Genomic DNA, 17,408 nt, shown 5'->3' with positions numbered 1-17,408 from the left:
GACGATCACAGCCAGAACACCACACGGAATTTCTGTCTGCCAACAAAGAAAGCCACTCTTTCACTCTCTTCTTCAAAGCTTCGCCTAACTCTTCCTTCCTGCGACGTAGTTCGCAGATACACCCGTGACTCGGAAATCCTGTTCTCTCGTCACCTCTTCTTTTCCTCTCTTCTATCTCCTTCAAAGTCTCGCAGCGACGGTGAATTCTTTTTCCTGAGCCGTTGACCACGTGACATCCACACCAGGGAGATTCAGGTATCGCTACATACATAAACGGGAAATAACTCAGCAACCGATCCAGGGCCGTTCGATCGCTGTCCAGATCGCCGCAAGACCGAACAAGTTCCCAGAACTCTTCGTAGCTGATCTCGTAGAAATTCACACCATTATCAGACAGACGTGTACCACTTACATCCATCCTCACATGATACTAAGATCCTCCATCCTTTCTATTTATACCTTTTTCCCTCCTACGTCACCATTTCCGTTAAACAAACTTCAAACTACAAGGCTACGCCCAAAACATGTTCGGGCATGTTCACACAGAACCGTTACACCACCCTGAAATTGCAAATTCATACAAACCTACGCCCAAAACATGTTCTGGCATGTTCTATTCAGACAGAAAAACGTTACACACTTTTCCAGGAATATCAGACTCATCAACGGTCTCAAACGGGAAACGCCCCCCAAAAAATAGCCACCTAGCTCATCAACAACCGGAAACCCTTATCAAGTACTCATTAACAACAGCAAACACTTCCCGCAATCTCAAACTTATCAAAGCCACCGAAAACGCCCCCCAGACCGGAAACACTTATCAATCACTCATTAACAACAGGAAACCCGCCAACCTTATCAAAGCCCACGAAAACACCCCCTGGAAACATTTATCAAGCTCCTCAGTAACAGGAAACCCATATCATTAAGCCCCGCCCACTTTTTCCCAACAACCAATCAAAACCCTCAAAACCACCACACTTGCTTGCCCACACAGCTACATCATCAATTGATCTTTGATCGATCTTTTCCAATCAATTGATTTATCGACTTCAACGGGGGTACATAACTACTATGTTTCACTATAAATCACTTTTGAAAGAATTACAATATATACATCTGGTTAATTTCACAAAGCACACTATTGACATTAAGGCAATACTAAAAAAATTTTGTGTATGTTTTCGGATCCAAGATTGTCTGTATTGTTGCCTATGGATGTGGTTAGTAGTTGATATACATCTTCATTTATAGTTTTAAGTTTTGAGAGATACTCCTCTCTCTTTAGCTTCGAACATCTCCACAACTTCATGTGATCAAGGGACTGATTGTGTATGGTTTGCCCAGTGTGACAATTGACAACACTTATGGTAAAGTAAAGTAAAGTGTTCCCCTGTGCATAGCACCACGCCATGAAGGCGTATAGGGGGTGTGGGGGTAACGCCCCACACTTTCTTGATCCGGTCGTGAGTGGGGGTGATGTGATCAGCATCACGCCCCTGACCGCCGTTACCCCCCAGGGTTTCCCCCAGGTACCCATGTTATTCGACGCTGGGTGGGCGCCGGGGCCGCTTTCACCGTTAGAAAAGTTCCCGGATTTGAACCGGCCGGGGATAGAACCCGGGACAACACTTATGGTGGACTCTTTATTCTTGGCAATACAAAAGTAAGGGCCTACATATAAGTTGCAGTACTTTTTTATGCTCGTATGCCAAGGAGTGTTTTGCTGATGGTTTTTCATAAACACAAGATCACCTATGTTTACCACTTGCCTGCTGGAGTGAAGTGCATTCAACTTGGCTAATTTCTTGCTCCTCTTCTGCTTATTTTTTGAACTAGCCATCAACAACTTATTTTCCCAGGGAGGTTCTGAAGTTGTGGAAGTAATGCCTAGCAACTTTCCATAATCCACTTGGGTGGTGCTGTTCAGACGTAGTTCCGAAGGCGTGAAGTCAAACTGGTCTGAGATAGAGTTGTTCAACAACGACAATGCATCATTTACATAGCGTGGCCACTTTGTATGACTTTCTTGACATAAAACTCGCATCAATCGATTTAGTTCAGCATGGTACCTTTCCACCAGATTTGAGCTTGGGTGGTAAGGTGGAGTGAAATATAGTTTTATGTGGTACTGATTTAAAGTCTCTCTGAACTGAGCTGATCTAAACTGTGGTCCATTGTCACATATGATGACGTCTGGTATTCCTAGATGTGGCATGTAAATGTTCAAGTTTTTTTCAAAATTGACTTGGTATCACTATTGGGTATTGGATATGCCATTAAGTACCGTGTAAAAGAATCTAAAATGGTCAACAGGAATCTCTCTCTATTTGGACCTGGAAGAAATGGACCTTGGAGATCTATGAAGATCAATTTTCCTGGTTTTAGACTGGAATGTATGTACATGAGACATTTCACAGGATGCCTATTCGGTTTGTTACGGATGTAAATCTCACAATCCGAGATGTACGCTTTTACGTCAGATTTCATATTTTTCCACCAGAAATGTCTAAATATTTGGTTCATTGTTTTGGTGGTTCCAAAGTGTCCTGATTTGTCATGGAAGTGAATTAACATGTTTCCAATTAGATGTGAGGGTACGCACACTCTCAGCCTTGAAGGGTCATGGAAATCCCTTATACACAAGATGTTTTCATGTACAGTATATGTTCTTGGCCAGTTTCTAGACTGTCTACTCTGACTAAGTTTCTTGCCCAACACATGTAGTTTCACTTCGGACAGCGCCACATCTCTATCCTGAGCTTCTATAAGCTGTGATGATGTAACCAGAGGTTGCAATGATTCACTTAATGAGAACTGGTTCACTTTGTAGATTTCTGTTGGGAATTCTTGGAATGTTCGGCTGACCATATCTGCAAGTTGATTTTCAGTTCCTTTGCAATACCGCACTTCAAAGCAATATTGTTGAATTTGAATAAACCACCGTGTAAGGCGTGCATTCCAGCCATGTGCAGACTCCAACCATGTTAGGCTTTTGTGATCTGATATGATGATAAATTTGCGACCTTTCAAAAAGGACTGGAATTTGTCTATGGTATTGCTAAGACTTCCAATTCAGTTGAGGTATATGACCTCTCAAAACCTTTCAAGATTCTGCTTACGAAGCCCAAAGGTTTAAAGTTTCCTTCAATAAACTGAAAACAATATCCTGCTACACCTACAGCCGAGGCATCAGTCTGTATGTAAAAAGTCTCCTGAAAGTCTGGGTATGTTAACATTACATCTTCGGCTATTAGTCGTTTGATTTTCTGGAAGGCTTGTTCTACGTTATCATCCCACTTCCATTTGGAACCTTTTCGTAACAGTTCATATAAGGGTTGAGCTATTAAAGCATAATTTTTATGTACTTCTTGACCCAATTGAATGGCCCTAGAATTTTTTGGATTTGTTTGAAGTTTTGTGGTGTGGGTAATTTAAGTATAGACTCAACATATCGTGGATCTTTCTTATACCCCAAAGGAGAAATGATGTGACCGAGGAACGTAATTTCTGGTTGACAGAATTCACATTTTTCTAGTCTGAGAGTCATTCCGGAGTTCAATATCTTTTTTAATACAGTGTCTAGATGTTCAAGGTGAGATTCAAAACTAGGTGACTTTATGATCACATCGTCCACATATACAATGGTGAAATCTTGAGTACCATTTAGCACCTTATTCATAACATCTACAAAGATTGCCGTCCCGTTGACGTAACCAAAAACCACACGTTTAAACTGGTATAAGATGTCTTCGAAAGAAAATGCTGTAAATTTTCGACAACTTTCATCCAAGTCAGTGTGCCAAATGACATTGGATATGTCTACGCAACTGAGGTACCTTGACCCATGAAACTTTGACAATAATTCCACAATTTTTAAAGGGTGGATTTGTTTCAATTTTACATGTGTGTTAATATTTCGTTGATCAACACATATGCGTAAGGTACCATTTGGCTTAAGTACCACCAAAAGAGGTGATGAGTATTCCGAAATCGAGGGTTCTATAATATCCCAATCCAATAACTTCTGGATGTGTTCCCTAACTTCTTTTCTGTACGCATGTGGAATAGGATCTATCTTACTGACAATGGGTTCGCTGGTAGTTAATTCTATTTTATGTTGATAACCCTTGCAAAGACCAGGCCTGGAAGAAAAAACTTCCCATACTTGATCAGCAAATTGTGCAGTTTGCTTTTTTGTTGTGAAGTTAAATTATTTGCTGCTTCCACTTTTTCTCGTATTTGCTGATCAGATGGATGAATGTTTTCTTCACATTTCACTGAACATACTTGCACTTGATCAGCAGTTTTCAATGCAATATTCGATTCAACCAATGGTAAATATTTGCACACGGACTTACCTAGTCTAGACTCAAAAAACATGCTATTGTTTTTCAAATCTAATTTGGCTTGAATAGCATAAATTAAGTCCAAGCCTAAGATCAACGGTACTTGCAGATTGCGCACAACCATGAACTGTACATAGAAATATTGGTTTGCTATATGTATATACACTTGAGTAATACCTAAAACTCTCTCCGTCTTGCTTCCTGAATAATCTACCAACTTTATGTTATTTGTAGGTAGTAATCTGGGTCTGGAAGCAGAAGAAGATACAGCCTCAGCCATTATGCTGGTTTCGGCACCCGTGTCACAAAGGGATTTATATGTTTTATTATTAATTCCTATTTCAATGAGCACCGAAGCACTCTTATTAAACTTCAAGTTCACAGGTACTAGATCATTACTTGCACTTGCTTCATAATCATCAATATTTACATCTTTACAATTCAAATTTACATGAAGGATGGTAGGAATGTTTTCTTCACTCCCGTCACCTACCATACTACAGGAGTGAACATTCAGTTTTCCTGTTCATTACATACACTTAATTGTTCAAATTTGCAAACGTCATCATCTAGCATAGATGTGTTCGTTGGATTCGAATGCACCATACTTTCGGTTGTAACGCATACTCTATGGATTGGGTTATTCACTGGAGTGAAATTAATAATATTTAGCCCATTTAGTAGTTCGATCACTTTAAGCATACCTTCCTTGTTCCAGTGGATCATGTCTACCCGACGGTTATGAATTGGACCAATATGCCTTTCAAAGAGAGCATTGTTGATGGTTTTACCATCTTCCTTGAAGAATACTGGGGCCACATTTATTACTTTGACCTCGGAGCCATCTTCCAATGACATTATAAATGCATTCCATTCTTCCCACTTCTCCCTGAAGCTTGAGTATGGAGATGACATCGTTTTTGGAATGGGTGGAAGTGTCAATAATACAATTTTCTTTGTTAGGTTTTTCAACTTTGCCAATAATTGCAGGTATAAACTTTTCATGTCTTTTAACGGGATGCTCTTAAGCATATCATTAGTGCCAATTAGAAGTATCACCGAACTTGCAAGCTCAGTATGCGAGCTTACCCTTTTCAGAAGGTCCTGTATGGTTTGCACACTTTTCGATAAGCCAATTTGCCTTGTACCTTCTGCTGTATAAGTTATATTGTATCCTACAATAGTTTGTGCCATCCTTAGCACTAAACTATCACCTAAGAGTTGGTTGCCTTGTATCATTGGATGCGGTGATTTTAGTACTCTTCCGTCAGAATTGCCCTTTTGATTTGAAAAGCTTTCACCTTTCACCATAGATGTCGGAGGATTTTTTACCTCATCCATGTCACCTCCAACTTCCACGTGGGTGAGCTTTAGTTTTCCGAAGTGGGTACGTCTTTAGTTGTGCGTGACTTAAACATTAATTCATTGGTGTTAAAGCTATCATTTTTAGTATTAGTGCTTGACATGGAGTTCAAATTTCTTGCTGCCCTTTTGCCAACTTGAAAATTCTCTCTTTTGACCATAGAGACGACCTGACTTGTTTGTTTACCCACACTATTCTTTGTTGGTTTATAAATCGGCACATATCCTACATTGCTTTTCAAAGATTTTGAGTTTTCGATTGCTTGTATTGCTTCACCGAATGTGTTGATGTTATTCATTGTGATATGTTCCCTTATTTTGTATGGTAACAAAGTAGACACCTGAGCTATGATCTGAGCCTCCTCATTGTTGGTTTGCACGAGAGTCAGCAATTTGTAAGTCTTACAGAAAAAATCTACAACTGTTCCATGTTGTGTTGGTTGAAATGGGGTATTCAGAATTTTGGCCAACATGATACTTTTCCAACGTGAATTTTGGTAATGTTCTAGAAAAATCTTAAATTGGTTATACGTATTCAGCTTGTCCTTTATTGTTTGATACCATGTCTTTGCGCTCTTAGTGAGCAATTTTGGTACATAACGTAGGTATTGAGATCTGTCTATTTCATACAAATCCAGAGTTTCTTCTATCTTTTCTATGAATTCCGATGGAATTTGATCAGTTACTATGCCATTGAATTTGGGTAACTTTTGTAGGTGCTCTGGTTTCATGTGTAACACAGCAGGCTTCTGTGGACTAGATTTCAAACTGGTATTGGAGCTTGGAACATTCAATGGAACCTGCATGGATTCCTGTTTTATGTTTCCGCTTGCATCATTTTCATCACTACTGAATGCCATCACTTGTACTTACCTTAATTTGTCTTCATTTCTTGTTGATCGCAAGTTTCTCTTTCTATTTTTTACTTTCTTCACCATTTTCTCTTGTTTTTGACTATCTGAGGAGTCGTTGCTGCTACTGGATTTCTCGGAACTGGCAACCTTAAGTCGCTTTACATCCTCTGCTTGATTTTGAGAAAAGTACGTAGAATTATTCTTACGCAAACTGTTCTGATGATGTACATTTACTTCCATAAATTCAAGTAAGCTTGCATTGATTTTACTACTCTCCTTAAGAGAGTCTCTAATTTCACTTAAGGCATTAACTATACACTTGTTGCTTTGTTCCACATTGTTTTTACCTTCTATTTCCAAATCAAAACTGTTTGTGGCAATAACTACACCTGAAGGTGGACATGCATCATTTTCTGGGCACAAGAATTTACATACCTCCTCTATGTCTGTTGCATTGCTGTGTCCTTTTTGCTCAATTTGGATTTTTGATTGGCTAACTGCTTCTGTGTCTAACTGACTAATAAGTGCAGACGTAGGAATCAAGATTGGTGAGTCATCCAATAGATTTCTTGAAGTACCTCTGTCTGGCATGCATCTCCCTTGTTTTTCTTCTAATTCTCCTAATTTTTTCTTAACACTCCCTAATTCTTGCAAAAACATTGAAGTGGTTCCATTTTCACTTTTATTTAAAATCTTTCTCACTACCTCTTTGGTGTCTGCTAACTCCTTTCGAACTTCACTAATTGAGGAAGAGTTGTCCTGGATCATTTTTCTACTCTCCTCATTTTTCTTTTCCATTTTGTCAACATTTAGCTTTAAACAGGTGGTTTCCCTGTTTCGTTTATCTATCTTCTTATCTGACTTTTCACTACTCTGACTATACTCCACTCTGCACTGTGCCAAATCCTTTTGCATTTGTTTCATTTCACTTTTCAATTCCCTTACCTTTTGATCTAAACTTCTTTCTAGACTAACTTTTGTGTACATTATCAATGACATTATTTTATCTAGTTTCTTCTCCATTTTGTTGTGATTTTCCTTTTATACACTTGCACTGAACTCACCTGCCTAGTTCTTTGTTCAGTATCAGTCTTGCACGTCAATTTATCTTATGTCATTTATCCCTTCTAAGTCTCATAATCTTATTTATGACGTTTTTAAGCACTCTAGGCGTAATACAACAATAATACACGTCACTTTGCTTCGGTAAAACACAACCTGGGATAAAGAAATAAGATACTTACAATTTTTTGATTTCAGCTTCAACCATCTTTCTTTCAGTAGTGTTATTTATTTTATTTACATTTTACTTGGGATTACCGCTAAGCAGTTTTTCCCATATCTATATACATATGTACTGTACATAAACTTACATTTTTTAGTACATTATTATTAAAGGATACTATGAACAATTTTTTTTCTATTAAATAGTTAAGCCACATTTTCTAAAAAAAGATAACAATATATATCCAACTGTAAGGTTAGGTTCACAAATCAAAGATTCCAAACACTGAGGAAAAGGAATTTCACAGTTTATAAGAGTTTTATAGAATGTCTCTCTTTCTTGTGTGTATCTATTACACTCAAATAGGACATGGTGTATATCTTCCTTGTTGCCACATGTACAGTTTGGGTTTTGTACAATCCGGATCTTTTGTAAATGACTTTTAGTAGTTGTATGTCCTGACCTAATACGATTTAGTAATACTATCACATTCCGTGAACCTTGAACTTTTGTAAACCAAAGTCTCATTCTATTGAAATTAGCTATCCTCTGATAAAAGCTGCCTGCATTTTGAAATTCACCTTTGCACCATTCCGTCCAGTTTTCCTTCAACTTTTTCTTCACCATCGGTAGAAGGTCTGTGTACCAGGTTTCCAGCTCCAGTACAGGTTGAATTACCCTAGCTTGTTTTGCATACAAATCTGCCATATCATTTCCTAAATTTTGACAATGTGCTTTAACCCAGGTTAAATGAATTATCTTTCCCCTGCTCCTTAAATTTTGTAAAGTTTTTACACAGTTTATAATGTATGGGGAGCATTTAAATAATAAATCATAATTGGACTGAATTGAATATAATACACTTTTGGAATCCGTTAATATTAATATTTTTTTTCTTGCAATTTATATGTATATATTAGTGCTTGGTAAATTGCATAAGCTTCAGCTGTAAAAATGGAAAAATCTTCCGGTAAATGTACCATAATTGATTCCTTCTTCTGTACATCATAAACAGCACATCCTACATTTTGACTACTTTTTGAACCGTCTGTATATATAAAGTAATAATCTTTCCATCTTTCCATGTAATCATATTTTGTATATTGTTCAGGAAAATAAATATATCTATATTCACAAACAGGAAAATCTAGAGTATATATGGGCTTACTCCTTACTTTCAATAATTTTTGATGATCCTCATAGTACTCATTATATAATTGCACCCATCCTATATCTTCGCAGTTATTAATTTTGCCTGTATCATATAATTCAACCAAGTCGAATAGAATGTCGTTAAACGGATGATTAACTTCTGACATTGTTTTCAACAGATATTTAATAGACATTTCTCTTTTCCTATAACATAAGTTCCATTCGCATGCTTCCATGTATACAGCAACATTGGGAGTACTCTTCATCAGTCCTAGACACTTTCGTAGAACTTTCCTCTGCATTACTTCCAAAGGTCGAAATACACGTTCCGAAATTGTATTAAAGACTATAATCCCGTATTCTATTGTTGGTTTGTAATAGTTTTTGTAAAAATTCATCATGGTACTAGGATGACTTCCCCATTTTGTTGTAGCCATAGAACGAAATACATTGTAAATTACTTCTGCCTTTTTCACTAACATTTTTACATGAGGTTTCCATGTTAATTTACTATCAAATATAACGCCTAAATATTTCACTGAATTTTCTATGGGAATGTGTAACTTTTTTGTATATTGATTCACATTTTTCGGAGCTCCTTTTTTACTAAATATAATCAACTTTGATTTTTCTGACGATATATTCATAGACCTATTCTCAAGAAATTTCTTTATCTCTATTATTTTCGCTTCCATGTTGGTGACTCCTTTATCTACTTGCTTCACACTCTCATATATACATAAATCATCTGCATATTGTATAAATCCAAATGGCTCAGGACATATTCTTTGATCATCCATTAAATATATATTAAAAAGTAAAGGACTTAAAGGACTTCCCTGTGGAAGTCCTCTTGTTATCCATCTAGGACCCTCAACTTTATTGTGAAAGTAAAAATATAAACAACGATTTTTTAATAGATTCCAAATTATTTTTAGATGCATATAAGGTATTTTCAGATTTTGTAGAATGTTTAATAATTTATTTATATTTACATTATCATATGCCCCTTTAATATCTAAGAAAGCAGCAATAAGACTACTTTTCCTTTTCATTGTATCATAAATTTTTGATGATAACATTGCCAACGCATCTGTACACCCCATTCCCTTCCTAAATCCAACTTGAAGCCTTGAAAATAATTCCTGTCCCTCTATATGCCAACTTATTCTCTTTAGAATTAATTTTTCAAAAATTTTCCCCAGTACTGAAGACAAAGCTATCGGTCTATAAGATTCTCCTTTATGTGGATTTTTGCCAGGTTTCAATATTGGTAAAATCATTTGAGTGTACCACGATTGCGGTACATTTCCTGAATGCATTATATAGTTGTAGATGTTACAAAGATATATTATACCACATTCCGGCAAGTTTTGAATCATCGAGTATGTTATTCCATCTTTTCCTGGAGTTGTGTCCTTGGCTCTTATTATTATGTCTCTTATTTCATCGATCATGATATTGGTATATAATCCTTGTGAATGTCTATCTTTAGGACTGAAAGAGAAAATTTCATCAGGGGCATCTGCAGGTTCTTGTTTATTATTACATGTTACCTTCATAATAAATTCATCTTTCCAGGTTTCTTTGAGTGGTATTAATCGAGGGGTATGTGGTTTGCGGATTGATTTAAATTTAGCCCACACGGTACTGATACTCTCTTTGTTATTTATGTCTTCACAATACTTTGCCCACGATTGTCTCTTTGCGCTGATATAACATTTCTTGGCCTGCGCTATTGCTTTCTTATAATTAATCCAAGTTTCCTGATTTGGTATTGTTTTATAAACTTTAGTAGCTTCAATTCTCTGTATTTTAAAATTTTGGCAATCTTTATTCCACCAGTGTACTATTGGATACTTTTTTACAACTTCCTCTTTTGCCCTTGTACATGATCTGTCCATAACAATGCTAACAGAATCTACAAAATAATCATATGTACTCTTATCAATATTATTTAAATCTGTATTTTTAAATAAGATTGTAAGTAATTTAGAATATTTATTCCAATCAGCTTCGTTAACTTTCCATTTTCTGAGCGGAATAGTGGAAGATCTCACTGAATTAGTATCAGTATAAAAGAAACATGGATAATGGTCACTAGTTCTTTGATCACTGTCTGTTTCCCACTGAAATTGACCACATATATCATCTGACATTAACGTTAAATCTATAGCTGTTGGCCCAGTACCTAATCTTCCTATATACGTAGCAGACCCGTCATTAATTACAGTAAAGTTGTACAAATCCATACATTCTACTAACACTTTCCCCAACTTATCTTCATCCTGATCTCCCCATATTGTGTGATGGCAATTGAAATCCCCTGCTATAATAAAAGGCTTTTCTATGCATTGAAACATTTGCGATAATGTATTTGTCGTTAATTTCTGTGACTCTGCACCTGTAGGAATATATATAGATATAACACTAACTTTTTGATTCATAAAAGCGATTTTAATTCCTACGACTTCAATTTTGTATGTGTCGTATATAGACAATGTATAATCAAAAGATATAGGTTCAAATGGAATGCTTTCATGAATCATAATTGCAACTCCTTTACTATCATCTTTAATCTTTTCATAAATTATGTGATAATGATTTACTTTAAAATAATCTATGTTTGATGGGTTCACAGAGATTTCCGATAAACATAAAAGTTCAGGTCTATATTCATCTATTAATTTCACCAGATTTTGCTTTCTTGCTTTCAATGATCTTACATTCCAGTGTACCCCCACGAATGTTTTCCATTATTTTTCCTTCCACACCCTAAGGTGTCTCTCCAAAAATTTCCAAATCCTCAATAATTTTCTGCACCTGGCCATTTATTTGTGAGCATTCTGTTAGTATTTCTTTTATGCTTAATAAGTCAGAATTTTTAGTTAATGTCGCCATAAGTTTCGCCATTAATTGTAACAAATTATACATAAGATCCTTCTGAGATGTTATGTGAGGAAAGTACACGATTTTTTTCTGTTCTTCATTGTTGTAGATTCCGGTGCTCACCTCCTGCATGCTTCTGTTTGTACTATCCACATCTTCCTCATTTTTCCTTGTCTTAATTACAGTTCCTGTAGACTTTCCATTTAATTGTTTTTGATTACTTTGTAATTTCTTTAGAGAACCTTTACTTGATTCTCCTTCAGAATTTCCATTATAATTCTTTGTTTGTGAATAGGAATTTAGTCTGAAATTTTTTCCATATTTATTTTCAAATTTGGAATAGTCTCTATGATGTTCTGGAGGAACTCTTTTCCATGAAACATTTTCCAAGTATGTATCTGATTTTCTTTCACCCCAATCACTTAAGGCTTCAAATCTGTTTTGTATTGTTATGCTATTTCCTACAACACCAGTCTTTCTTGTGTCAATTTCACTTATTTGACTTTTGTTTATATGGTTTTTTATTTGATCAGCATATGAGTTGCCTTGAACAACATAATTGCTTGGAACATTACCTGTTATTACTTTCTCTCTTGCATCTTGCCGGGATAAATTATCATATGCCATAACTCTCATGATTTCTCTTTCCATTTCCCATTTTACACATGACTTATCAGTAGCAACATGTTCTCCTCCGCAATTTAAACACTTCGGAGTTTCATTACAATTTTCATGTTCCTCTCTTCCACATCTAGCACACTTAGCTTTATCCTTGCATATGGCTGCTGAATGTGCGAACCTGTAACATTTCTTACATTGCATCACATTTCTAACTTTAGGAGTAACATCGAAAATGTGACTAACCACTATAATCTGTTTAGGCATTTCTTGAGATCTAAACGTGATTGATATTAGCTTAGTAGGAACAAAATAATATGAACCATCATCTTTTCGAATTCTCTTTTTCATTCTTTCCACTGATATTACTGTCGGGTCTTCAATACTTTCCTTAATTTCCTCCTCTTCAAATTCAGTGGGTATACCATATATCAATCCTTCCTTCACCAATAAGGATTCCGGGATGAACACATCAATATTATTTTCTTTATGAAAATGCATATTTTTCATGAAATTGTTAGCTTCATTCCTGGTGTAAAAATAAATCTTTGCTCTAAATAAACCACTTGGTTGGATATATCTGACCCTTATATCTTTCTTTCGCAATTCATTGCCTATTTTCATAGAGTTAAATTTCTTTTCTGGACCTTTAGTACTAGTTATTATTACTAAATATGGCCCATTATGTGTATCATAATACATTTTACACTTGTCTACATTATTTTCTCTTCGACCTTCTCCAAACGTGTTTACTTTATCTCTATTATCTAACCTGTCTATCCTTACCGCTTTTGCTGGAACTTGATCATCTTCAGAAGATCTGACTCTTTTAGCTTGTTTTCTAGATGTTTCTTCTATAATGTTATCTTCTAGAACAATTTCATTGTCTTCTACCAAGTTCGTTATAATTTCTACTTGATTATTAAGTTCCATATAACCTATGGCATCCGCCATGACGTTAAAAAGACTGCCTTACGAAAATCACATTAATGAGTATAATTCCTTTTACCGTAGTTTTAAACTTCAACTTAAATAAGTATATGGGTTTAACTCAATTCCAGTCACAAAATTCTCTCTTTATAAACAGTACTCACTTAATTAACAACTATTAATATTACCACAATATTACACAAACAGCTCAGTTTCCATCAACCACAGGCTATACTTTCTTGGTCTATCTCTTTCAGTAGTGGTCGTGATAATTTTTTACCTCATTCTTTATTGATATTTTTTCTTTCCAGAATCGAATACAAGTGGACATAATTTCTACAAAGTTTTATATTAACAAATTTGAATAGTTTTTTTACAATATTGTCTCATTTTAACTTATTATTGAATAATTTGAAATAAAATAGGTTTTAAAAAAAATCGCTACTATGCTGGGATATGGTTTGCTATGGTGAACAATAGATGGCTCTGGACTTATGAGTATTTTTCTAACATTTTTGTTTATTGTTTCTGAATGTTTTACCGTGGTGGAAATGAGTTAATATCTTGATCTTTTTTACAAAATTTAGAATTTTATTTGAAATTGAGAAGATAAACCACATGTAGGAAGATAACAAAGCTTAATTTCTAATTGCCATAAAGAAAAATGTATGTAATTTCCTTTTATAGAAGTAATAAGAAAGCTAAATTTTTCTTGCCAAATGGCTTTCATATCAATATTATGATGATATTGATATAATAACAAATTCATAATTTGTACATTCGTGGTTTTTGCATTTGTGCGGCGATATCTCATAACGTAATTAGGTAAGATTATACATCTTTTTACAGCAACTTCATAATTTATTACAACTTTTAGCTTCCGAATGTTCGTCCGTAGACCAGACGGCGTGACGTGGAAGTGGACAAATTTTCTTCAGCCCTACAGTAGTGACCTCTGGTGGACGCTTTTCTCAACTATCTTGGTGATGCCTGTCCTTCTTTTCACACTCCTTCTGTTCAGATCAAAATTGTTAGAAGACCAGGACTCGAGCGAGGATATGAAATATTTAAATCTCTATGACTGCTATCTTTACATATATGGGGCCTTTTGCCAGCAAGGTGAGTTATAAAAGAAAGGTGAGATTTATATAGGTGGATCTGTTGATAACTTTTCTTGTTTGCTGAATTTCTTTGGTGCACTCCTTCGTGACGTAGGTTGCAAGTGCTTAAAACTTTGAATCAAATTAGTAATTAAGTAATTATATATTTTTCCTTTGTACCTGTATGTAGACAAGAAATGACAAATATAGGAGAATTACAATGTTAGGAACGATATACATAAATTTGATGTTACATATTTCTCATAATTTGAAGTATGTTACATATTTTCACATATATTTACTTAAAATTGAATGTTTGCGTCATTTCTCCAGTTTACACTTAGTAATGCTCATATATTTGTCAGACATTCAAAATATGATTTCTTAAAAAATTCGGAATTTTTTATCTGATTAAGAAAGCTGTTCCTTCATTCAATGAGGGTCTCCATGGTGGCATAGTGGTAACACCGTCATATGTGGAGATGCTTCAGTACACTTGATGATACACATCTATAAATTCCACCTATTTAGTCCTACTCGTAAAGAAAACTTTTCTTTTTTTTACTTGGTTCACTTAAATGGAAGTTTTACATAAAGTTTTGTGTACTTTAATATTTTATTTTGTAAAAATGTTGTTTTATTGCAAGACAAAGATATTTCAAGCCCCTACCCAGGGGAACGGCCATGGGGGCCATGCTCCTCCCCTCGAACCATGAAATATTTAATTGTAAACCTATAAGAAGCCACGAAAATAACATCGACGATTTTTCAAATTTGTAAAAATTTGAATTTTGCCCTTGCATAAATGAAAGTGTTTGTAGTGTAGAGAGGCAGACTCCTGAAGTTTTCAGTCTGCAATGTTGGATAGTTTTAGTTTTATAACAATTTTTTTCCCACTTTTCCCCTGCACTATGGCTATGATAGTGGCGCAACCACTGGGGGACAGGGGGGTATTGTCCCCTCCCCAACCTTCGACGGAAGTCAACTATAGGGAGAGCAAACGTTGACAGCCAATGACACCTGCAGGGGACACATAGGAGAAATTTCTCCCATTAATTTCAAATTTTATGCAAATAAAAATACATTTCGTAAAAATTTTTTGCTCGCTTCGCTCGCAATCATTGTTTTCTGTAATGTTTTTCAATAATATGTCTTGTGTATATACGTATTGAATAAACTTGGAATACGTACACAATTTAGTGTTAGCATGTTGCATATGTATTTTCTAATTTCATATCGCTCCATGTTGCATATGTGTGAAACATATGTTGTACATGAAAGTTATACATGTTATGTACAAGAATAATTATCTTCGGAATGCATTTAGCATACATTTTCTGTTATTCAAAATGCAGTTTGTATGTTTGTTTTCCATATTAGCTAATGTGAAATTGAACGTGTTGAAAAAATATTTCAAATCGTTTGTTCCAAACAAATGCTTTAGCACCGACTTCTACCTCCCTTTTGCGTAATTTATGAGGATAATAACGTCTTTGATTATTATTATTATCAATATTATTATAGGTACGTTTATCCTGGTACTTGCCCCGCCCCCCCCCCCCGACAAAAAATTCGTGGTTGCGCCTCTGGGCTATGCTAAGCCTTGTCTACCTTGACCCGCTGGAGGCACATTGTGGTTTGGATCCCACTTTCAACTGTAAGTCCAGCAGTCCCGATTAGCCTATCTGTGCATAATTGTGGACCTAAAAGAAAAACTCAAACCTTTCTGCCAAGATAAAGTAGACTGTCCTTGCCCCCCAGTTGTGTCCCCCAAAACGTCCAGCCCTCCACTCCCTATTGTATTTTTGTACGAGAAATGGAAGCATATTTCTTGCAATATATTTTTATGTACTCTTAAGACATTAGCATTGCTATGCTATTTTTTTATTCCCATAAAATGTTTATACGTCTCTTGAAAAGTATTTCTTAGAGTGGCGAAGTTTAAGTGACCTACCTTATATATATATATATATATATATATATATATATATATATATATAAATAAACATGTTCCGGTTTTGCCCCACCCTCAATGAAAATCCTGGGTGGTCTGATTATTTAATTCTTTTTCTTGGTATTCATCAAACTAATGCCAAAGGACTATTGACGCCAAATAACGAACAATACATTCTTGTGACAGTCAGATTTACCGTCGACCTGCCTCATTATTATCATCATCATTATTATTATTATTCTAATCCATAGCGGTGAAAAAATGTGCTTAATCAAGGTATTGAGTGTTTTTATTTGTATGTATGTATATTTGATCTGCCAAGCCAACGGGAGGAAGGAGAAAGTAGCGAGTCTCACGGGCGAGCGCCAGAAAGGTCACGTTATGCGTCTAAAACTTATGAAATTCGACCTTAACGACAGCCATCCGAATATCTCGGATTCCAGCGGCCGGACTGATGTGAAACTTTTGCTAGCGCAGCAACATGTATGGAAGGACGGATGTGTGGAGATTCGTCGCAATCAAACAAGAATTACGGGTGCCAGATCGAATTGGTTATAGTCGATCAGTTTATGGACACAGATTGCAGTTGAGCTGTGGGCGCCGCGCTGACGGCGGCTTAATCCGAACGTTTCATACCAGAAGCACGGCCCTGTCCAGGCTGAGAGACAATGGAGCGAAGTGGAATGACCTTTCCGGAAGCGACCCTTCAACGACCGCCAAGCGTCCTTTTTCGAAATCCGGATAAAACGAAGGACCTGCCATTTCGACGCACAGGTTACCGCGATTCTTGTAGCGAGAGCACCTCCGTGCTACATCTCCGTATACCGTGGACTTAGTTTTGTTTCGCGAACACTAGTGTGTGATAGGCAGTAAGTCGATACGAGTGTGCTTACCTCAATCGCTGGAGGAAGTCGAAGCGAGACTGTGTTTCCGTTATAATCTTACGCAGTTTATAGTTTTGTGAAACAAGGAACA

General features: G+C 36.0%; 1 protein-coding gene across 1 annotated transcript in view; it reads left to right on the top strand.

Annotated features, from left to right (window-relative positions):
- The window catches only part of LOC146000147 (putative glutamate receptor), a 342,647-nt gene that overhangs the window by 319,430 nt on the left and 5,809 nt on the right, over positions 1–17,408 (top strand). The window contains exon 9 of the mRNA XM_083137488.1: positions 14,257–14,498. Within this exon, the coding sequence (XP_082993614.1) occupies positions 14,257–14,498 (242 nt within the window). The remainder of the gene's footprint in view (positions 1–14,256; positions 14,499–17,408) is intronic.

Source organism: Lepisma saccharinum, chromosome 16 (genome assembly GCF_977018435.1).
Source record: "Lepisma saccharinum chromosome 16, izLepSacc3.1, whole genome shotgun sequence".
Taxonomy (NCBI): domain Eukaryota; kingdom Metazoa; phylum Arthropoda; class Insecta; order Zygentoma; family Lepismatidae; genus Lepisma; species Lepisma saccharinum.
This window is presented reverse-complemented; position numbering and strand designations above follow the sequence as displayed.